General features: G+C 43.7%; 1 protein-coding gene across 1 annotated transcript in view; it reads left to right on the top strand.

The window, feature by feature from the left end:
- The window catches only part of PKP1 (plakophilin 1), a 42,298-nt gene extending 36,047 nt beyond the window's left edge, over positions 1–6,251 (top strand). Inside the window, exons 12-13 of the mRNA XM_013944055.2 lie at positions 4,774–4,858; positions 6,180–6,251. Coding sequence (XP_013799509.1) covers positions 4,774–4,858; positions 6,180–6,251 — 157 coding nt within the window. The remainder of the gene's footprint in view (positions 1–4,773; positions 4,859–6,179) is intronic.
- The last annotated feature ends 17,540 nt before the right edge of the window (positions 6,252–23,791 follow it).

Here is a 23,791-nt window from a genome sequence, read left to right as displayed (position 1 = left end):
AAGGAGCTGGGGGACCAACATCTTAAACTCTGTCAAAAATGCCAGCTGTCAGTACAGGGGATGTCAAGTATGCAACCTGATGCTGTAGCACCTGGGTTTCTGATCCATAGCTTTCCACAGTCCTTATCATGAAGGTCAGGTGTGAGATTCAAGCACAGTTGATATACTCCCGTCACGAGAACCTAATGCATCACAAGTAATTGGGATTATGCTTACAGTTTTAATGTTCAGATTTGTTCATCTTTCCATTGGAGCATGGTAAAGACATGGCAAAGACAGAGCTGTGATGAAGCATATATATATATTTATAAATACTTCCTTTGGTCTGCTCCCATATACTCCATGAAGAGCAACAACTGAGCAGTCCCAAAATGTTTTACACCCTATTTCTCTTTGACTTGGTTTGATTTTTGGTGGTAATAATTCTGTCCTGCTAATTGTCCACACTCCTTACATCTCAATGCAAAAGACTGTCAACTCTTGCCATATGATATGCTCATTTCTGGCCAAATTAGTATTTAATTTATAATGGAACTTATAGTCTTTGACCATGTGTTCCCTTTCCTTGTCTTTCATCTCTCCTACCGTCTGTCTTTGCTTTAAAATATCTTGTGCAAATAATAGACATATTAATAATAATAGAATAGGCATTCACATCTCCTCTCTATCATCCTTTGATAAACCACTTACAACTTGCCACTTGTTTCATGATGGCACAGAGAGATGCTCAGTCATTAGAAGTGGTCTCTTTCCTTAGTTTGGACCTCAGCCAACAACTGTTGGTCAGTTTGCTACTTTTATAGGCTTCCACTCTGCTACAAGCCCAATTAACATCAAGCCCTACCCTCTTCTATGTTCATTGTTTTGAATGATATTACCTTCTGCTTAAAGTCCTGTTTCAGTTCCCTCAGACCAATCGTCAGCTAATTTACTACTTCAGCAAAGTATTGCACAACTTGGATTGTACACACTTTGTCTTGACTGTTTTGTGTCATGAGCTTTGTTTTCAATGACTCACTAGACTGTGAGGAGTTACTAAATTCCTAAGATGTCTTCAGTGTGTTCCTCCTATCTTTGTCAAAATTCTTTTTGAGAAACTCCCCAATTCTTATTACGTCGAAAACTTGAGTTGCTCCTATTACTCCATTATCCATTTCTGTCCCCTAGCACTTTTATCCTGCTCCATTCTGATGAAAAAAATGCCAGCAATTTACACCCAAAATTAATCTTTACTTATTCCAATCATCATTTCAGACTATTCCCATAGAGCAAATGTGAAGGAGGTCTCTCCTCTAGCAGCTTGGATCTGCTATCAGCTAACTTTGCCGACTTCACTGTATAGTCTATGAAGAGAAACAGGACATTTTGGGGTTGGATTTGTCCAGTCCTTCTACTTCAGAAGGAGCTGAGCCTCACTGACTCCCTGACAATGATGACTAAATCCAACATCTCTGCCAGCGGCTGTTGCCTAGGCTAGCTTATTGTCTATACTGACATTTAGTGTGATGAATCCCATGCTATGAACCTCCTCCTTCCCAGTATGACAGCCTGCAGAAACAGAGAACAGAGGAGGAATCAATGGTGACCAAATCACCATGGAGAATACCATGCCATATTTTACCTTGTTAGTGTATTGCAGACTTTTCCCCGTTAATTTGCCTCAGTTCCACTGTGGACACACTTCCCTCGCTTCAAGCATTGTCTTATGGTTGGTTGACGTGTCTGCGTAACACCTCCCCAGTACATGCTGCTTCTGCATTTTTATGCCATCCACCAAACTGTTCTTTGCCTATAATTTTACCTGGTCTCTCTTTGCATTTGAATTTATAGATCATTAGTTTGATTACATCCCAACACTTGACTAAGAACTTCCTTACTTTAGTAAGAACTTCCAGGTTACAGACAAGTAGATTATGAATCTTTTCACAGAATCACAGAATGATTGAGGTTGGAAGGGACCTCTGGAGATCATCTAGTCCAACCCCCCTGCTCAAGCAGGGTCACCTAGAGCACGTTGCGCAGGATCGCGTCCAGGCGTGTTTTGAATATCTCCAGAGAAGGAGACTCCACAACCTCTCTGGGCAACCTGTTCCAGTGCTCTGGAACAGAGCACAGATTTCCTTTTCCATAGGCTTTTCAAAAGGCATTCCTTCATGCATTTCTCATACTTGGGGGTTATCTTTTTTCTTGATGCTTCCTGTGGCTATATTCTGAGTTAAAGGCATAAACTGTTGAGCAGTTTTTCTGACAGCTGTGATTTCTTCTCCTTCCTGGAGCATCCCAATTAGATAATTGTCTCAGTCTCCTGCCTATATCCTCATCCATGACATGCTCTCCATAGTGATGCTGTTGCTTGTTCACTCTTTATTATTTTTTTTAATCCAAGTTGCCAAAATATTGATTACCTTCCTTTTAATTGGGGTTTCTGAAAAGCAAGCTAATATTACTGATTTATTGTGATGTCCTTTCATCTTTCTTCTCCAACTGTCTGAAAAATATTCCTCTGGTCATTTTCAAGCAACATTGTTTTACTGATAAATTTATCATTTTTCTCAATAATTTTCCTGGCTGCACTAAAAGCTTTTCTCCAAAGTCTCTCTTTATAATTTAGAATACTGGATTTGCAGCTCTTCTCACAATCCCATTGTCACTGATTTGTTTCAATTTCACTTTCTTTGTTCTTTAAGTTATCTCACCTTTTCTGTTACACAATTTAATTATGCAATTTAATTCTATTATAAAATTTAACCAAAATTAATCTTTCAAGAAAATCAAGTCTCCCATTGATTCTTTTCTGTAAAAGAGAGTTCTTCTCACCCATGAATTTCCAATTTTCCCATTGCTAACAAAGATTTCACTTTGATACCAAGCTTATAAATTTATGACATCCTTTAGGATTCTCTATTCAAGGCATTTTTTGGCATCTCCTGTGACATGCTTAATGTTCTTGATATTCTTGTGCTTTGAGGAAATAGGTCATTTTCCCCCATTATTTGATATGGTTGTACAAAAACTTGTCTTTTGTGCTGCTGTCATACTTTCACTTCCTACCTCCTTCTAATTAGATACTTGTTTGTGTTTTGTGGAATCAATAGTTTCATGGATGACTGTTGACACTGCCACTAGTGGCATCAACTTTCTTTGATGTTCTTCTCCATGTTATACACTATTGTAGTTATACACTATTACCAGCATTTCCATTTAGGATATATTGCTTTGCATATTTAAGGTTGTCATCACAGTTCCATCAGTTCATCCTTAATCTGTTTATAACTAAATAGTAGCATTAGATGCTGTACAAACCAGAGCCAATATCAATCCTTCAAACTAAAAGTGGACAAATTCTTTTGACTGGGTTTGGAAACACCTCAAATATCAGGGGCTGGTTATTTTGGTTTGAAAAAAAATCTTTTGAGGTATGTTCAGAAGATACAGTGGTAAAAAGTGCATATTTTGGAAAAGTGCATAATGCATATTTGCATTAAAAGCAAATCTAGAAAAAAGGGAGAAAAGGATAGCTTAGAAAAAGAGAATGAAAACCTTCTTGGAAAAAAGTGTCCGGGACATTCACTGACCATCTAATCATAAACACAGGGAAAAGTTGCTTTCAGCCACAAACAATTTTTCAGCCACAAAACATCTTTTTAAACTCGATCATTCTAATAATAGGAAGTAGGATAGATATAACTGGAGAAGAGATTTTCCAACAAAACATAGTTCTCCTGACCCAAAACATTGCTCAAGAATTTCTGGTTATCTGTGGCTTCCCCCATCCTCCACACAGTGCCAGCATGTTCAGTCTTCATGTGTGATGGTTGGGTATGATCTGCAGAATCCCTTGGGTGATTATGACCAGGTTAAATTTGGTAATTCCTGTTAGGCCAGAAGGTCTTCTGTACCAAATGTTGCATATGGCAGAGAAATGCCCCCAAATTCACTGAATGGGGCTATGTGCTTGCCATTTTACACTCTGAGTTCAGAGTCTGCAAGTCCCAGGTTGTTCCTGGTGGCAACTTTTCATAGTGTGACATAGTATGCTGAGGACACAATGTTTTGTGAAGCTTTATCATACTGGGAACCAGGGAGGGTCCTGAGATTGATCTTGTACTTCTTCATCACCTTGGTTGTGACAGACTGGGACTGTCACACCAAACCCTGAAGTCTCCCACAGCTAGGCCATGGTCCAGAAGATCAGGAGTAGTGATAAGAACTGGCAGTGAGTTTTATATCTAGGTGTATGAAATGTTCCAAAATTATAGAAGATACTGTATATGACTCATGGTTTCGGAGCTGTTACGTGAGCAAGTATCTATTAACTTGTGCTGAGTAAGGACTTCTGATTACTGTTGTTGTTATTACTAATGCTCACATCTCTTCCATCCTCACCAGACAACACAGAGCCCTTTCCTGTATTGCCCTTCTGAGCGATTCACCCACGCAGAGTCCGGAGAGGAGTTGGCCCCATTTCCCTTCTGTTTCACTGTTTCCCAAATTTCACGCTCCAGAAATGGCCCTTCAGCTCAGCTTAATCTCCTTATTCCATTCAAATCCTCCCCTCCTTTTTAATTAGCCCTGTTTTGGTCCCAGGGGTCATTGTCACATAACACTATTGGGAGAGCAATGAAGATTTTGTTGACAGACCTCCATCAAGACTAGCTAGCCCCTCAGCAAAAGACAGGCTCATTCAAAGGCCATTGATAATGCATACTGATATCTGTGGGTTGCTGCTCTGTGGCCTGCCATAATTCACTGGGGTTACTCTCATCTTCCCAGCTCCTGTCCAAAAGCAGCCGAAGCTGCTCGCCTCCTCCTGACAGATCTTTGGTCAAACAGGGAGCTGCAGAGTGCGCTCAAGCAGGTAAGAAAAATACTTCTGCTTTTCAGCTGATGGAACAAACCTGATCTTGACTCACTCACTGAAGTTGGTGAGTTTGCAAAGATCATGTTTCAGCACTGAATATGGGCAGTGGCAGGGAGAAGCCCAGGGCACTGGGATGCCCAGCATGCTATCAGCACAGGGGCAACTGAGCAAGATCCGAGTAAGAGAGACTGAGTCATGATAGCAGCTCCCCAGACTGTCTTTAGAGACTAAGCAAATGATGGTGTGTTTGCGTCTGGCAGTGCAATACAGAGGGGCAACCTGGAGCTAGTGCTAGGTCAGCTGGGCTCTGCTGTGATACAGTCACATTGCTCCAGGAATTGAAGCTGTCGTGTGTGAGGCGCAGCTCTGTGCCGGGAACAGACGAGGTTCCTTTGTGCTAGCTTGGGAGATCCCTGCATCGCAGTCCATCGCGTAGGATATGCATGTCCCAACAGATCTCTGGCAATGTTCCTCCTCTCTTTCCCCACTTCTTCTTCTGTATCCGTAACCATACTCTGTGGTCACATCATCCTTACAGTCAGGGTAAACTTTTAAACGAATAAGAGGAGTATTTAGGATTTGTTTTCCTCCCTGCAACAGAAACTCCAAAAGTGCGGAGCCAGATGGGGCACTGAGCCAGCCTTCCAGCTCTTAGTGGCTTTCTTTGAACAAGTTGGGTTTTTCCAACTCAACATCAACAGCACCTGCACAGAGTAAAGGGCCAAATTAAAGTGGAATAACATCCACAAAGGGAATACCCTGGGGGCGGGAAGGTAGAGAGTACCAAAATATTCTTATATTAACGGTTAGGGACTTTCTCCCTAGGAACTTGTGTAGCTTTGCGTCAAGCTCTGCTTAGGAGACCGTGCCAGCTCATTTTGATGTGACTGAGTCACTCCTGCATATTCCACAGATGTTCATTGCATAGGTATACATCAGAAAAAGAGGATGGAAGTCTGCAAGGGTATGTGCATCATGCATATATCTTTTGCCATTTTTCTGGTACAGGGAATAAGATTAAATAACATTCAGTAAAGGGTTGAGTAAAGGTTTTCTCCAGTAAAGCTAGAGAAGTCCAGCTCTTAGTGGGTGGAAAGTGATTCAAGGAAGATAAAGTCCATCAATAAGGGCGACTGTGCACGTGCCAAGGACACACAGAGGTAGGACAGAGCAGCCTGTTTGTACAGAGGATGAAGCACACTTTTTAAATGGAGGCCAGATTTTCATGTGGAACAGGAGGCTCTCCCTCATGACAATGGACTATGAGTTTTGAAACCACCATGCATTCACTGCACTTCATATGCATCTGCTTTTTCAGCAAGGATTTGATAAGAACATGATGGGATCTTTAGCTGGAACAACCTTCAGGACCCTCTCCTCCAGATTCTAGGAGCCTTTCCACGTGTGTTCCCGCTGCAGGTGAGAGTGGGGCCCTCATCGTCGCAGAAAGGGAGGTTCTCGGGGCAAAGGAATGGTGCATGAGCCACATAAGTCTTTTGCTCACAAACCCCCTAAAGTGAGTTTGTGACATTTTCATCAGAATTCTATCAGCCCAAACTGCAAAGCATCTTGTTTTTTGAAAAGTCAGAAGGCACACAGTTCTTGGTTTTAGTGCAGATGCTGCCCATAGTACGCAACCAGGTTAGAGAGCTCAAAAGAAGAATTGTCAAGGCATCACTATGACTTTTTATTCAGTGTGAGATGAGGCCTGAATCTGTAAGGTACTGGTGATTCATAATTCTCACTGAAGAGAAAAAGGTTTAAGTAGTTCTGCATTTCTCAAATATCAGGTGTCTCTATGGTGGGGACTGAGATCATACAAAATGAATTATTTGCTCCCTTCCTCAACATGCTCTTTGTGATCAAGCTAAACATATTCCTGATGTAAGAAAAGAAGGTGCAAAAGCCAGTTTGTCTCCTCTGCCCAGGAAGGGCTTTCACTTCTTGCTTTGCTGGGCTGTTTTCACTCAGAATCAGTCTGATCCTTGAGAGGAGTGTTAAAGTCTAGGGGAAAAAAAGCTCAGGGCAGCACAGAAATTGGGGATAGGCCAGGAAAAAGATTAAAAGTTGATTTTGAATGTAAAGAAAAGATTTCTTGAAGGCTTTCATTTTCTGGGTTTTTCTTTTTTCTTTGTTTTTCTCCATTCAGAATTTGGATTTGGTTCATCTCCAGGAAGACAACCCTTGCAGAATTACTTAGGATGTTAAAGATGTAGAGTGTTTCTGAATTAAACTCAACTGTAAAGCAACCTAAACATGCGGATTTCATCTGGATGATGCTGATATTTTTAATCATTTTCTTCTTTTTAGGGGGGAGAAGGGACTTTTATTGAGGTTATACTTTCTTGATGTCAATAATTATTTTTTTGCAAAAAGTGTGTCTGTGTAACTATGTATGTGTAGCTGTGTATGTGTGCATGCCCACAACATACATGTGCACACCTGATGAGTAGGATCTTCCTACAGGCATAGTCCCCTGTCTTCCACTGAAAGTCAGTGTGAGTTGTGCAATTAACCCCCTTGCAGAGTTTTGACAAATTCCACCCTATCTGTGCACCAAATACTGCCACACTAAATACTTGTCACAACCTAGTTTTACCCACGAGTATAAAATTACCAGTTATATGCTAAGTCTTTACCCCATTGCATATGGCTCTTATAAACAGATACACACCACAGTGCTCTTCTTTAAAAAAGCTTGTTATTCCTAACATTTATGAACATGGGCTTCTTTTCTGCTTTTGAATTGTTCTCAAATGAGCTCTTATAGTTATTAGTGTTTTCTTTCATGTCACATGAATTCTTTATCTTAAGAAGCAAATTCATGTCTGCAAACTCTCTCCTGGGTCTCAGTAACCATTCTCTGAAGCTATATGCTAGGGGCAACTATAACACATCTGCAGATCATGAATATACTGGGGTCCCAGATCATTCTGAGCACCAGAACAATCATTCTGAACACTAGAACAACTCAGTCTTGTGAAATATGTCCAATTCTTTCCTTTATAACACTGTACCTAGACAAATGTGGCATTTGAGAAGCTGAGCTGGAGACATCAAATGCTATTTTCCCAGGATCATTGACTGCCACATAGGGCTTGAACATGAGGGATGTGGCGTTTTCATCACATTTTGTTTTCACTAATCAATGTAAAGAACTAGTATTAAAATGCAAAGGAATGTAAACAGTTGTGTGAAGTAAGATTTGGAAATATTTTTATTTCTCAGTATCTTTAATTACCTGAATCACTCTGTCTTGCTAAAGCTGTGATAGGGGACTGCTGAGCTCTTTTTAGGGCAACCCACCTTTTCCTGTGACACTAACCATGTCATGAAAGCCCCCTACCCGGGAGGGGATATAGCTCAGAGCCACAGGGACAGGATCAGCTACCTTTTCTGAACGCACTGGCTGGCTGTCCCCCACACAAGATTATTGCTTCTTTGAACAGTGCAGGGCCACAGGACACTGTTCTGCAAATTTCAAATATCCAGGAGGCGCTTGGGAAGGACAAATTACGGGACAGAGTCTGGATAGGGAAAAGTGTCTTGGTTTTTGTGTGCGGAGGGTAAAAGTTGGTGTCAGACTCCTGAGTTGCTGGAAATCAGCATAGCCCCATTCACTTCATATAACTGCTGTGATTTGTGCCCACTAAGGATCTGTCCATAAAGTTCAGATTTGCTCTGTTATGGCTGTAGACGTAAGAAATGCAGTGGCATTCACCCCCTATTTAGACCAGGTGGAGCGTGTGTCTGCAGAGAGGGTACCAGAAAGAAATGGTTTGCCAGCTGGTTTTTCTCTTGGACTACAAAGGGTGGCTTCATCTTGTGCACTTTAATGAGCAAAAACTATTTGCTTGCACTCACCCACATTCAGTCGAGAGCTTTCTGTGCAGAGCTCTCAGCCAAATGAAAGAGAAAAAAGCACCTTTGAAGTGGAGAGCTAGAACCAGATGAAGCCGGTAGGACAGTTTCAGGAGCATTTAAGCAGCAGCAAAGGAGCCTGGGCCCATGGGCATGCCCTTGCCATACCTGTTAGTTGTTAAGTATTTGGATATATTTTCTCCGGTACATAGTTCAAAATGTTTTCAGCAGGACCCAAGACTATGGATGTCCAAAATGGCTGAAATATCCACAGGCAAGATGTTACAGTTTTGGTGTAAAAGTGTGTTGTGTGCAATTTTGCATTCACATTTGTTCCTGTAATTACACATTTTCAGCAGAAGTCCTGGGAGCTAATGTTTTTTCTCTGTAAAATTAATTGGGAAAGCAATCCAAATTTGAACAAAATGTAATGATGGAATATTGAGGAAATTCATTCTAATTGGCTGTTATTTGACCTTTATTTTAAAACAATTCTGCTGTTGCTGGTAATTTAGTTTACTGTATCACTATATAAGGCACAAAGAGCTGTAGCTATATGATAATGATTTGGCAATTATATCTTTTACAAGCACTGGAGATTTCATTAGTAATTATTAAACGTGAAGAAACAGATACATCATTCACATAAATTCTATTAAGTTCAGCAAACTGCTTTTGCCAAAGCTAATAAAATAATAAAAATAAAATCTGTCTCCATCCTTGGAGATCTTCAGAACTAGACTAGACAAGGCCCTGAGCAACCTAATCTGGCTTTGAAGTTATCCTTGGTTGGAGCAGGAGGTCGAACCAGAGAGGTCCCTCCAACCTAAATTTTTTTATGTTGCTGTATGGTACTGCTCTCATACCTCAAAATAAAGAGAGAGCAGTGTGCTGTGTAAATTGTAACCACTCAGTCATCCCAGCACTCTTTTGCAGCTATTCTTTCCCCAGGAAATTCTCTGATACTTAACTCTCTTTTCCTCTCAGTCTCCCTTTTTAAAATCTAGACTACAGACTCTACCCAAGTCAGTGAAGTGACGCTGATGTCAAATTGTTAGAGAAAGGAAAATCAGACTTATGGAAGTAACTGATGCTGTTCATAAGCAGCAGTTTCAGGAACTTCTTTTCCAAACACACGCTTACCAGGGGCAGAGTTCAGCGAGGTACTCGCTGCAGTGAATGGATGCTATTCCCACCTCCATTATTCTTTCTAGGGAGACATTGTGTCTTAAAGGCATGTCTTTAACTGTGACATCCTCTTCGATGAGCTATTTTCCCCATTTTTGCTTGTTTGAGAGCCAAGGTAGGGCATATCCCCAATTTTACTGATGAGGGCAGACCTACAGTACATAGCACATGCTCTGAGTCATAGTGATGGAGAACTACTGAGGAGGGAAGGACCATAGCTAGCAGCACTGTTAGCTCTGCCAGCAGTGGAAGTAAGAGCAGTTAGGGCATAATTTGTGCACAGGACATGCATCATGTAAATAAATACCATACTTGTTTGTCCTGGGCATAGCAGAGTGTTTTGGTCTATTTTCTCATAAGTGCTTTGTTTGTTTTGTTTATGTAAAATCCAACCCACCCCAGCATTTCAGAAGCCTCATGGACGAGTAGAAGGCAGTAGGCAGTTTTATTCCTCTCTGACCACACACCAGTTTGAGATCAACTTTGCCTACCAGTCCATAGCTATACAGTGTATTCTGTAAGATATAGGTATGTGAGAATAATGTATCAGAGTTTTGTTTTGGCTGTACTGTATGTATTTGCTTCATTGGAAAAGCTGAAATCAATAAAAATTGCTGAAATTTCTTCAAGCTTCCCATTTGGTATGGTTTTATTTTGGTTGTCTTACCAGAAAGTTACATCTATTTGAAAGGTTTGTAAAAGCCTGTTACCCTGCAGCCGTGGGATCACTGACTCTCAGCCCCGGACTGCTCTGTCTTATGCCGGTTTGAGGAACAAAGCTGTAAATCTGTTTTCCTTTGCCATTGCACCTGTGGCAGTCCTCAGTGGGTTTCTGCCCCATGAACTTGTACAGTCACCCCGTGAACCTGTGAAATTTTTAAGTGTCAACAGCATCATTCGTTTCACTGCTCTAAGAATCTCCAGCTCATTGTGGGGAAAACCACCGCCTTATTTTTTTCTGAACCTGGCCCGTGTGAGTTGTGTTTGAAGCTCCCTAGATCTTATATTAAAAATGGGTTGGCTTTGGTCCAGGCTGAAAAATTCCAGCTTACAGACTGGTTCCTCAGTTAGAGCCATCAATTTGTAAGTGTGTTGACCTTCTCTGAACCGTTTCCAATTAAACTATTTCCTTTCTGGGACAAGGAGACCAAAACTGCATACAGCGTGCAAAGTGCAAGTCATGGGTTTATACAGAGATATAACAGTCGCTTTTATGTTCTCTTCTTCCCTAACAATTCCTAACTTCCATCTTTTGTTTTTCACTACTGCTGTGTATTGAGCTGTCATTGGTATTGGATCGTGTACCACAGATTTCCCTACAAGTGGTTGTGGTCATCTCTGAGCCCATCAGTTACATGTGAAGATAGGATTATTTTGCCCCATGTGTATCATTTAGCATTTCTCTATGCTGATCTGCCATTTATCACCCATTTGTCTTCCCTTCCTGCTGCAATTCATTGCTTCGAGCCCTCAACCTCAGTAGAAACTCTGAATAAACTCTAGCTTTCCTTTGTGGACAGCTTTTTGGCGATCGGAGTAGACTTTATCAATCCTCAATGAGCCCAGCAATGAATCCCGATTCGCAGGGCAGGACTTCTCTTTGCAGAAGACATGTTGCTGCTTCCTGAGTAGATCATGTTCATCCAAACAGCTACTAGCAATATTCTTCATTATTGTTTATCATAGTTTCTATTAATTTGCCCAGCATGGGTATCTTCCTTACTGGTCTGTAGTTCCCCAAACTTTTATATACAGACATCACCATCAGTCCTCAGGTGAGTGGTGTTGTGGGTTTCCCCATATCAGGTATGGAGTGGTGTAGGAATCTTTCTCATTTCTCCTAGGCATCACAAATCAAAACAAGCAAACACAAAAAAAACACACAAAAATCACTTCTTCTTCCACAGTCTTGTCCTTTCTGAGTGCTCTTTTCATCCCTGATACTTACTGGCCCTCCAGTCTCTGGCAGGCTCTGATATGTTTGAAGACACTTATTATTTGTGGCTTATTCTTACAGCCTTTGCTGGTTGTTCCTTCAACTCCTTTTTGGTATATTTAGTATGGCTTATGTTTAACCTGGCAGAGTTTATGAAGTCTTTCCCATTTTTGTCTTCAGCTATTTGAAAGACGCCTTCTAATAACCTCCCTCTGCTGCTGTATAGCCAAGCCAGCTCCTTTCTGCCCTTCAGTCCTCAAGAATTTCTTAATTGATGGGGTGTACTGGGATTATGTTTGCAGTATGATGTTAAATACAGTCCACATTGCCTGTAAAGTTTAATTGTCCCTTTTCACTTCCCCACCTTAACAAACATTGTCCTTTAAGTCCCCCTTTCTGAAGGTCAGTACACAGTGGCAAATATTTAGGCTTTTGTTGATCCAGATGCTGATGGCAGCTCTACAAATGTAAGGTTTTGGGCACAGACCCTTCAGGACTAAATCTAGGGCATCATCTGCTCTGGTGACTTCCTAGGGTCCTCCAAGAAACTGCTGTTGACAGCATCTAAGAATTTAGTCTCTGCATCACACCCTGCAGTAAGTTTAACTCAGTGTATTTGGGGATAACTGAAGTGCAGGATGCCCAGAAGACTTTTTACTTCCAAAGTTTGGGAGCACTATAGCATACAAATAAATACTGGCTGTGGCGTTACAAAAGAAATAAGGAAGCAGCATTCTCTTGATCTTGTTCAGAAGACGGCTCTTCAAAGAAGAAATCTGGCAAAGGGGAATGTGAGCTTAACTAAGAGGTGTGTTCAGTTCACAATGCAAGGCTGACAAATGAGCCTTACAGCTGACGAGTATCTCATGAAAAGAAGATTCACAGCCTTTCAGACAAGCTTGGCACCTCCTATAAATCCATGTATAGGAAAAGGGGAAGGCATCGCCCCATACCATGTCACTCAGAACTCCTTTCCAGGAACACCTCTGCTGTTCTGCTGAAATTTCTGAAGGCTGGGCAAACATCAAAGGATTAAGCACAAATGCAAAGCACCGAAACTCAAACTTCTGAGTTTTGGATAGACTTTATTCAGCAACACTTCAAAACTTAAATTGTTTTGGCAATGGTAGTCATTCCTTACTCAATCTGGTTCTAGGCTGCAATGCAGCAGGCATGGAGGTACTGCTAAGGATGCAAAGGAATGTAGCTCTGCCCCCTGAAAGGTCCAGAAGGCCTTCATGTGGGACCCTGCAGAATCCCACCCTTCATGCTACAGCTCCAGCTCTACTTAGTCATTCCTTTAGTTGTTATTTGAAACATTAAACAGGCCTAGATCTAGACTCTGAATGACTATTGTTACACTGTACGTCATAGTGAATTGCTTGTCCCTGGATCAACAAATCCTTCCAGGTCCCTCCTTCACAAGACATGGTCCTAGACCCTGTAGATCTGACCAGCATCCTTTGGTCCTAGGCGCCACTTCTGTATTTCATGGTATTCAAATGCATGTTGTTTGAAGGGGCTGCCTCACCAAGTGACACATCTTTCTGTCGCGTTGTCCTGGCCATATCACTGGCTGTCAGTCTACAGGCATGTGTAACCCATAAACACTGTCAGAGGTGATTACATCTGTCCTTTCAAAACATTAATGGCACTGCTGAGCAGCACAAGGTCATGCACTAATCACTATACTGCAGAACCCCCTGAGGAAACCATCTTCTGAGATAAGATTCCCCACTGCAAGTCACATTTTTGCTTATGAACCAGCCAGTTCATCTAGTTAAAACGTGCTCATTAGCTCTGCTCACCTGGGCAGGTTCTTTTTCCTAAGACCTGAGGCTTGTTCAGTCATGATATCTGTTTCCCCACCCCCACGAATTTTGTACCCTACTAGCCAGCTTTAATTGTAATGAACAAAAAGCAGAGTGAAATGAATGAACATCCAAAGTCAACTGGCCAGACAACATGCACGTAGCACCTTGGCTAGACTGGAGCAGTCTCTGCCTGGTGGTGACAGCTTTGGGGACATGGAGGGGAACTGGTCTATTTGAATGGAAACAAAGGACACACATTTCCAATTGGTTTGGAATGTAGTGCCTAATTGTTTTACAAAAGTCCATTATGGAGCACTATATCCAGAACTCCCTGAGAGGAGTAACTATCTGTAGATATTGCATATTGTACTGATCTTGTCCATTCCACAGCTATGTCAGGCACAAATCACACCTGAAGGCATGTCTAAAAAAGGTCAGATAAATAGACTAGAGGAGCAAGTTGCCTTCTACTAAGTCTAGCATAGATACAGAATGCCTAAAATTAATGCAGAATAATCCTACTTTTATATTCTTAAGCAAGTTCTCTGGATGCTCAGGGAGGGCAGGACATATCTCATGGTAGGTCTCAGCACATCAGAGTATGTCTCAAATCTGGAAATTAAGGATTGCTCAGTAATGGAGCTGATACACAGTAGTGCTTGGGTCTCTCTCTAGCCATTTGCAGCATGTAAAACGAATACCATGAAAGTAATGTGTGTTTTTATATCAAGACCTGTATCTTGTGTATGAACACATAGGGAAACATCCTGTTTTTTGACAGGGCAGTCAGTAGAAACATACAAAGACCACAGGGCAGACTGCAGGAAAAGGACAATGAAGGTATTCCTCATGTGATTCAAATGCAACAAAAGGTTGGATCCCCTCTAGACGCTAGGCCAGAGGCCAGAGACTTTTGTGGCAGCAGACAGTCATGGACATGCTGATTGAGTTCTAATGCACTGGTACCGCAGCAGGATCCAAGGAAAAGCTTCACTGCCCTCCTGAGGAGAGGGATGTGCTGGGGTTTCTTGGAGACAAGCCCACAACTCCTCAGCGTCATGGACGTCAGCAGTGCCTATGCACGCCACCATCTAAGGATCGCCTGAGGATTCAAAAGTCCAAAAAATAGGTGCTGTAGGATGTGGAGTATCCATACAGCACTACTATTCTGAACTGCATCACATGCTAAATCTATGGAGACCTTACTGTGCCCTTATCCCACAACACATGGGACCCCCAAAAATGCATGGGACTCTTCCAGAAAGCTTTATCCCACTGAGAAAGCAACCCTCAGTACAGCAGCCCTCTATTCCACAGTGCTACTTTTGAGTCCTTTATCACTGCCTATGATGCCTTCAGTGCAGACCCACTCCCCATGTTCAGGCCCATGGGATACCTTCGCCACAGATCCCAGGCTTCCCCAGAAATACTCCGCTACCCCAGGCCACAGCCCAAAGAATTGTCACTTCACAGGCAAGAGCAGTTCCCAGTTTGGCCTTATTTCACTGCACAGAGACTACACTGTACTGCATAGGGCATTCCTAAGGCACACTGAGCCCCAGCCAGGCACCCTGACAACCCCACAGTACTGCCATCTCATGCTGGGACACACGAGATGTGTTTCCTTTATCTTGGTTTCCCACTCCTTGGGCGAGATCACTCCAAGCAGCGGCAACACCATGGCATCCCAGCCCCACACCTTAGGAGTGGCACAGCCCCACATGACACGCTCCTGGAGGACATATTGCAGCCCATACTCAAAAGCTGTGCCCCACAAACCAAGGCATATGCAGAAGAGCTTGATCATATGCATGACAACAGCAGCCCATTGCCCGCACAGCACTTGTGCACCCACACCTCGGGGCATCTCCACCACTGAAGCCAGGGGCTTGGGTCAGAAGAAAGCATGACACTCATGCATAAGCTACAGTGACTCATTCCCTATTTACCTTTTCCCGTAATGTGCATGACTTTATGCTCCTCTATTGTATAACTCTCATTTGTATCTTTCCCACATTTGTGTCCTAGCAGATTTAATCTCTTCTAACACAGAAGCTGTTACCTATCCAACACTGTCTTGGTGTTTTCTAAGCATGACTTTGTTTCTTTTGACACATCACATGAGAGCCTTTTGAAGGATTCCCCTGAAGCATCCCAAACACAGGACCACGTGCCTTTCTCTCAGAAAACACCAGGAGGTCTCTATTTTGTACTACTGAGATGTAGGAAAAATATCATAGCCCTACAGTCTTTACAGCCTCTTCTTCTCTGTCAGGGTGGTTGGAGTAGTGACATCCAGAAGTCCCTTGCCAGCAACATTTCTCTGGTTCGGGAAACACCGTGTCCAGTTTGCCAGGGTGTGGTTCAGGTACAGACCCACTGTCAGATACCCAAACTTAGTAACCTCCGTCTGTCTGAGCCCTAACATGACTTCATTTCCAGCTGCCATTACCAATCCTCTGGAATTTGGTAGTCTCATGCGGGAGGCAGGCGAGAGGGGTTTGGCGAGTGCATAATTACTGCCTCATTCCCACTCACCCGCATTCTCTCCGTGGTGTCAGACATTCTGCACTGAACCTGCCTGTGCTTTGTGGGAGGAAAAAAAAGGTTCATGCTTCCAGCCTCCCAGCCCGGCAGCCACGAGGAGCAGCTGAGCCCCAGCAGGGCCGAGCGAGGGAATGTTTCTGCATAAGAAAAAGAATTGTAGGAATCTTTGCAAGGTATGTCGGGGTTGCACTGGGAATGAAGAATCAATGACAGTAGTTTCTAAGTAGCAGATCTGTTCTGATTAACGTATTGGCCAATACTGCAGGTCTCGGATGAGATCTCAGGCATCCTAAAAATGAGAGATGGCCAGATCCAAGCAAGTCCTGCTTCTGCAATGGCTCCAGAGTGCAATGTCGTCATCCAGCACGTGGAGCTTGCAGGAGACCTAAACGAGCCTGTTTCTCCCTTGCCCTTCTGCCTTGTGGAGTTATCTGCATTTCTGAAAATGGGGAGTAAAGCAAGTTAAAATACCTCCAGCTGGAGCAGCAGCAATCTACCCCTATGGTACACAGTTAAAATACCCCCAACCAGAGTGGCAGCAACCACTCTTATGTTGCGCAGGCATGTCTGGCTTCCCAAGGCAACACAACAGAAAAAAATCAAGTAGAAACTTCAAAAAGTGATAACACTATTGAAAGTTCCTGGTAGTATAAAAAACAAATACTTTCCCAGAGAATTGGAGTTCCTCCCTCTTTTCCCTAGTGCTTGTCTTCATGAAAACCCTTACAAGTGCACTACAAGTTCTTACCTAACAGATTGGAGCTCAGGCAATAACTATAACTGCTTTTGGGTCCTGAGGCCAAGTTTCAGTCTCACAGATGACCCAGACTGGGAACTGTGCAGTGAAGCGCAGCAGAGCTTTGGTTTGCGCATCTTATTGTTTTCTTCCTTACGTTTTTCTATTCTTTCCCCAGAAAGCCTCTTAATCTCACAGTACAAGTAACTCCTGCTTCAATCAACAAAGATCTGTCCTGGCAGAACAGGAAAATCAGTCTCATGTCAGCAGGGCTGAAAAAACACTCAAAAAATGTAAAAGAAAAAAATCAGAGATTATGTGAATGCCTTTAAGTTCCACCCTGAGCTTTTCTTGAGAAAAAGGATCATTGCCTCCTTTCACTGGAGGGGAAGCAGAGACATGAGGAGGTAGGTGTGATGCTTTGGTATCACAGCAGGGCCATGGGAAGGATCACAGTGAGACTCGAGTTTTCCCAAGTGGCAGTATATCTCCTAAATGAATCTTGTCATTTTTCTCCGTGCTATGGGAAACCAGTTGTGTCTGTCCCAGATATGCTGGTGTTTTGGTTTTTTTTTGTTTTTTTTCTCCAGCAGTAACCCAGAAGCAATGTAGAAATGATTTTCTGTGGGATGTAGGGAAGCAGAGGGTTAAAGAGCCTGGGGGAAGTGGAGAGGGAGGAGATGGCACAGGCAAGTGTTTATGCTATCCAAAGTGATGACTCCTTGGTACATGGAGCAAAATCCACACCCATCGCCTTTCTGCCCCTGGAACCTGCCTGCTGCAAGCTCCTGGATGAAGCAGCACTACTGCAGGGCTCAGCCACCGTGGGAAAGTCAGCAGAGCTATGGCAAGTCCTGCTGTGCAGCAAGACCCAGATGCAGGTGAGTCAGAGCCCCACCTTGCTTTGAACAGGAGGAAGCAGGGCTCATGGAGAGGCACCGGAGAAAAGGCAGTGTGCGAAACAGAGCTTCTCAGGTAGTTCGTATCTGCAGAGGCCCTCGGTAACCAATTTGCACTCCCAGGAGCTGCAGCCTAGGAAGCTGCAGTTAAAGCAGGGATCAAGCCATGCACTGAATTAGCCAGTGTGGCAGCCAGTGAAATAACGAGAACCAATGGAGGAGTTTTCCCTCCAGCAGTCGAAGCATACTAAAGACTGACACTGATTGGCAGGTTTCCAGCAGGCAGGAAGGGAATGGGATGAGCAGTTGCTGTTACTCATGGGCAAGTAGCTAACTGCTCAGCTTTGCCCTGGGAAGAGTCAAATAGAGCCCAGCGCTACGAGGCAAGTCCGTTGTATGTGGTAATACCTTTTCAATGACTCTGCTCTAAAGTGCAGGCTTGCCACTGTTCTCCTACCATGGACCACACTGTTGCAGGGGAAAGCTCCAGCACAAAGTGGCTCTGCTTTCAGTTGTGCAACCCCCAGAAATCACATCTGGGGCTCTGGTCTCCCCATCAACTGGCACTTGGCAGAGGGATGGATCGTGTTCACCTTCATCCTGGTAGGAGGGACAGGAGTAGAGGCATGGGCAATGCCATGCACTCCCCTTGGCCATGCTAAGGATGGGGGTGTGAGCATGATCCAGTACCAGCAAAGCTGCAGGCATTTTCTATAAACTTTCCAAAGGGGAGCACAGCCGTCCTGGGAGTGCCAGGAATTGGTTCAAAAGCAACACCTCCATACACTACAGGGCAAAGCCATACTGCTGCTGCTCTGCGAGATAAAGGACACACATCTCATGTGTCACCACAGGAGCACCAGCATGGCAGAACCTGAGGCCAAGGTCTGGGGAGGAGCCAGGCCAAAATAGGTGTCATTTTCAGGTTTCATTTGGAAACATGCTTCAGGGGCAAGCCCCATGCACACTGAGGCTCTTTTCATACACTCTCTTATGGATGTGCCACTGGGCTATTCCTCCTTCCCTGAGTGACTGGGAACATGAGGATCTCCTGCCCAGACTGTTATCACCACCCTGTCATCCTCCCTTGGGGCCACAGAAAGCAGACAGGAGAGCGGTACAAGTGGTGACACTGATGCTGGCTCTATGACAATCTCCCTCCCTAAAGCTCTGTGCTGGATGGGACATGATCCTCCTAGAATTCTCCCATTCCACTTCGCAGGCCCAGCTTGGAGTGAGTCTGTCTCATTTACAGATACACAGTCCAGCTCTTGGGTGTCCATTTTTCTGTTCCAGTTTTTGAGGGAGTCCCAAGCCATTAGCACGTGGTGCCTGCTTCGGTGCTGAGGTGGTTACACTACATCCTGCAGGCAAGGACGAGCAAGAGTGCAGGGGAGCCTGCTTTGCCCTTTCATCCCCAGACATCCTGGCACAAAACTCCCCACATAACCTCAGATGCTCTGAGAAAGCCCCACATACTTGCTGGCTGTTACGAGGGCTCAGCACCCAGGATGCACATCAGTGATCAGGAGTCTGCTCGTAGCACAGTACTCTTGCTGTGTCCCTGGGAGAGAGCCCAAAATCTGAGTCTTCAAATCTAAAGCCCGCATTTCTGAACCCAGATTCTTGTTTTTAACATCCTGCAGAGCAACAGCTCTCTTGGCTTCAGACAGACCTTGGCATCTACTAAAATCAGACTATACATTCAGGGCTTTATATTTCACTCACCAAGGACAGGCTGTCCAAAGCCAGGAGCGATTTTGCATGATCCTCTGTTCCAAGGTCCAAATCTGAAATGCTTTAACTGGATCTTGGGATTTTCAAAGAGGAAGGAGGGATAAGTGATTTCAGAAGATTCAGGTGCTTACATATTTTGAGAGATCTGCTCTGTTAAAGTCAGATTGAGGCTTTCCAACTGTAGTTATTCAGCACAGATTTGCCAGTACTACTGACAGCAGTGGTAGCACCTGGGGAAGGGTGTCTGTGCCAGGCTGCAGACAGTGTGGAAGGAGATGATCTACTATTGCTTCCTCTCCCCACCCCCAGCTGCTGTTGAGAGACAGCAGACTGCCCAGGCATGGACCAAAACCACAGGCTGACCAGTGAACCAGCAGCTATTGACCGCCCATAACTACCTGCCTTCTCAATCACACAACTTTGCAGGGCTTGCAGGAAAACTTGGTTTTATTTTTTAAGCTTCCAAACATCATCTCACCATAAGATGAGGTAAACAACCACATCTAAAAAACTTTTCCTACCACCCTGGCCTCTATTGCTCATTTGCTGTTGGGAGAAATCTCTTAGGACCAATCCATCCTCACCTGGACAACTTAAAATTAGATGCTGAAGTCTGAGATAGCCACTCTGGATTCCCTTCATAGCTAATGGAGAGAAATAGTCTGCCCAGAATGTGGTTCACCCCATCAAAAGATGGAGGTGGAAGCAGAAGCCAATTAATAATTTGCTAATTCCACTGCTGATTATGGAAGCTGATTAAGATAACTGATATTCAGCCATAGATAGGTGGCCTGAACCTCACCCTGTATCTTTTGTGAGTGCACACACACGCACAAAAACACCCACTCTAATACTATATTTCAAAGGGACAATCTTCCCTTCTAGGATGTCAGAATAGCTCTACCCTGGCAGGATGAGATGGTAAACAACTCCTTTCTTGTGTCTTCCTGACATTAGAGTGAAATAAGCGTCAGACCAAATAACTGGGTGAAACCTGATGGAAAAGCCTTATAACGCTCCTGTGACCCTGCACTGCACCCACAAGGCGCTCACCGCTGGGATGTTCCCGCTTCTCATCTTGCTATCACCACCTACGCTATTTCTGTTTGTGTGAAAAATCCATCTCGTGGAGTCATAGAGATAGCTATGATGTTGCCCTTCTTTTATTTCCAGGCAATAGTCCGCAGAGGAAAGTTTCACATTCTCCATACTGCCCATGTGCTGGAGGTTCACACATCTTTATGCTTAGGATTAAAAGGACTTCACTCATGTCTATTGCTTGGTACATTTTGCTCTCCCTTGTATGGAAACCCTTCTAACTGGATTTCCTTAGCAATTCATGGCTTCTTTTATTGCATCCGGTTGGACTTAAAGCTATGCAAAAAGGCTGGGTCACTACAGAGCTTGATCTGCTTATCCAACCATGCCGTTACAGGTGGTGCTTTGATCCAACAGTGAAATGGGGGTTGGAAGTTGTAGAACTGATGCCAGAAGCCCACAAAGGCAATGCAAATGAAGATTCTTATTCCCAAAGCAGGGATATGAATAAAGATTTTGTCATTTGTGTCCAGCAGCACAAGGAAACAAGACTCATATCACAGACTCTCGCAAAGGTAAGTGCTGGAAGTCTAGGAGATCAGCAACAGGAGATGTTGTCAAGAGAAACCTGAAGTTGGAACGTGAGTGCCCAGAGAAAGCAGTTAGGTATTTTCTTTCCCTTTGTTCCATGGAAGATCTCTCACATACGTGTGTGTGTGTGTGTGTGTGTGTGTGCATGTGCAAAAGGGGTGAGGCTCATTGCTCAACCTGGACTTCTTCCACAGAGACTAGGAGTCTGTAATACAGCTGGAGCACATTCAGTTCAAACTGGAGACGCAGGCTGGAGGTCTACAGAGCAGGCAGGTCAGCCTAGACGCCACTATTCCCTCAAAAGCACACGGATAGTTACACTTAATAGTGGTCTCTTGCATTCAGTAAGCTGCTCAGTGTGCATGTGGGGCCACTATAATGGGGCCACAGGGCCAAGAGTCTTCAGGCACCCAATTATGAAGGTGCAATTCCTTGCAGTAGGCCACATCTCTGCACACACCATCTTTTGAAACGCATCTGGCAAGATCCCCAATTTGCCAGATACACAACTACTGACCAGCTATGTAGATGGAGCTGTTATATCCACTGTACTCCACAGGGCATGACCTCTGTCTGGTCAGCACATCTTTTGTAGACACAGAAATAATATTTTCAATATTACGTATTCTCTTTGAACATAACCAGACACACATGAGTTGGTTTGAGCAGACAGATGCTAATTCATCTCACACATAACCTTCTGGGCTATTTAATTTCACACCTCTTTATAAAGCTTTCAGGTTCTCAGATGCTGAACTTGACTCCTAAGACACCCACATCATGGTATAAATCAAAAAAATCCACTGGCCTCGTCCTTCCCTTTCCCATCCAAGTGCAAACTAGTAGGAAGAGAACTGAAATTAATGGTCCAAATTCCAGTTTATACTGATGTGCTTTTAAGGTGTTCTGTCAGGGTAAGAGTAAACCTTAGAGTGACTGCCAATTGCATATATATTTATGTTAAGCCACCTTATTCTGCCTGGCTGGTGTTAAGGAGCTTTAGTATGAAGAGGTATTGAGCACAACAAAATTGCATTGGCAAAGAGCTGTACTGGAATAAGGACAGAACTGGGCGTGCGGACAATTCATTTTTGAGTGCTGTTAAGCATCTTAGGCTGAACCTGGACTTTATTGCTCCGTCACAAAAAAAAGATTACAGATAATGAGCTAATAACACTTCACTCTCCCAGCCTGCTTTGCATCTTCAAAGTGCTCTACAAGAACAAACTAATTAACTGTCCAGAGAAGAAGCTCATGACTAAGAGCTGAGAAACCATGTGAGTCAATCTGCTTGCAACAGGTCTTTGCAGATTTCAGTAAAAACTAATTTTGTAGGAAGGTCTGTTTACTGGCCTAACTGGTCACACCAATCTGAGGCCACATTCCACGGGTGTGAGAAGTGTGGACAGACCCAGCCTGGGAGAAACCCCACGGACTTCAAAAGAACAACACCTCACCCGGAATGCCCCAAAACCTACAGTGTGGCTTCCTTCTTTTAATATGTGTGTGTGTGCACTTGATGTGAGTTAAAACTGCTGAGCTAACAGTCCCACAGCATCGCACCTCTGCAATTCTCCATGAAACAGGGACACACACCTGTCAGCTATCTGCGTGGGACGTCATTATTTGCAAACAGCCTTTCTTCAGGGTCCCCAAGACCATTACTCAGAAACAATGTACTGTATCAGGGTCTGTTAATGGGGAATTAGCTTTCCTAATGCAGCCTTTTGTGCTAATGGCCTTGGAGCTGTATCACCGCCTTGAGGAGTTACGTTAGCTCAGCTCTCTTACTGCTGCCTTTGGGCAAATTATTAAGTTTCTGCAAGAATGCAACTTTTCTTGAAGGTCATTGGTTTTGGGGGAAATATGGGTCACATTTATCTGAGCAAAATGGAGATGAGAACACTGGTTTTGTCTATGGCTAGATGAACCCAGAGACCCAGCCCTACAAAAAGCCTTAAGTAGAATTTAGACATTTCCAGCCAAGGATGTTGTCTTGGAAACTCCTCCCTAGCTGCATGCATTTCCACCAGGAAACATCCCTAGCCTGCCTCTGAGGTGTGAATCTGAAACTGTAAATGAAAGATTAAATTAAACCCCGGTTCCCCAGATCCTCATAAAATTTCAGCCTGATGGTCCTTGACTGCAGGGGGCTGGCGGGGAAGAGGTGCAACCGTGGGACTTTCTAAAAGTTAGGTGCCTTTCTAAGATAGAAATCAAATCCCAAGAGACATTTCAGAGATGCAAGTACCCACCTCACAACATCTCAGTCCCAAGGAGGCTGGGATTTCAGCATACAACTTCCACTCCTTCTCATTAGCTTAGGCATCTATCCCACCCAGCATGCAAGCTGGTGAGGACCCTGGGATGAAACACTTTTAGCTGTCCCTCTGGCTTGTCTAAAGCATTAGAGAGCCTGGGTCAAAACTGCAAATTCCACTCAAGGATTCAGGTGCCTTAAAGCAACCTACTTCTGAAGCTGTAACTCTCATATCTCTGAGGCAGGCATTATAGGCCAAATGCTTTTTCACAGAACACAGGGACAGATTTCCAAAATCTCTATCCCAGCAAACTGGACTTTGC

This window comes from Apteryx mantelli, chromosome 25 (genome assembly GCF_036417845.1).
Source record: "Apteryx mantelli isolate bAptMan1 chromosome 25, bAptMan1.hap1, whole genome shotgun sequence".
Taxonomy (NCBI): domain Eukaryota; kingdom Metazoa; phylum Chordata; class Aves; order Apterygiformes; family Apterygidae; genus Apteryx; species Apteryx mantelli.
The sequence above is the reverse complement of the archived record's forward strand: the minus strand, read 5'-3'. Positions and strand labels throughout refer to the sequence as shown.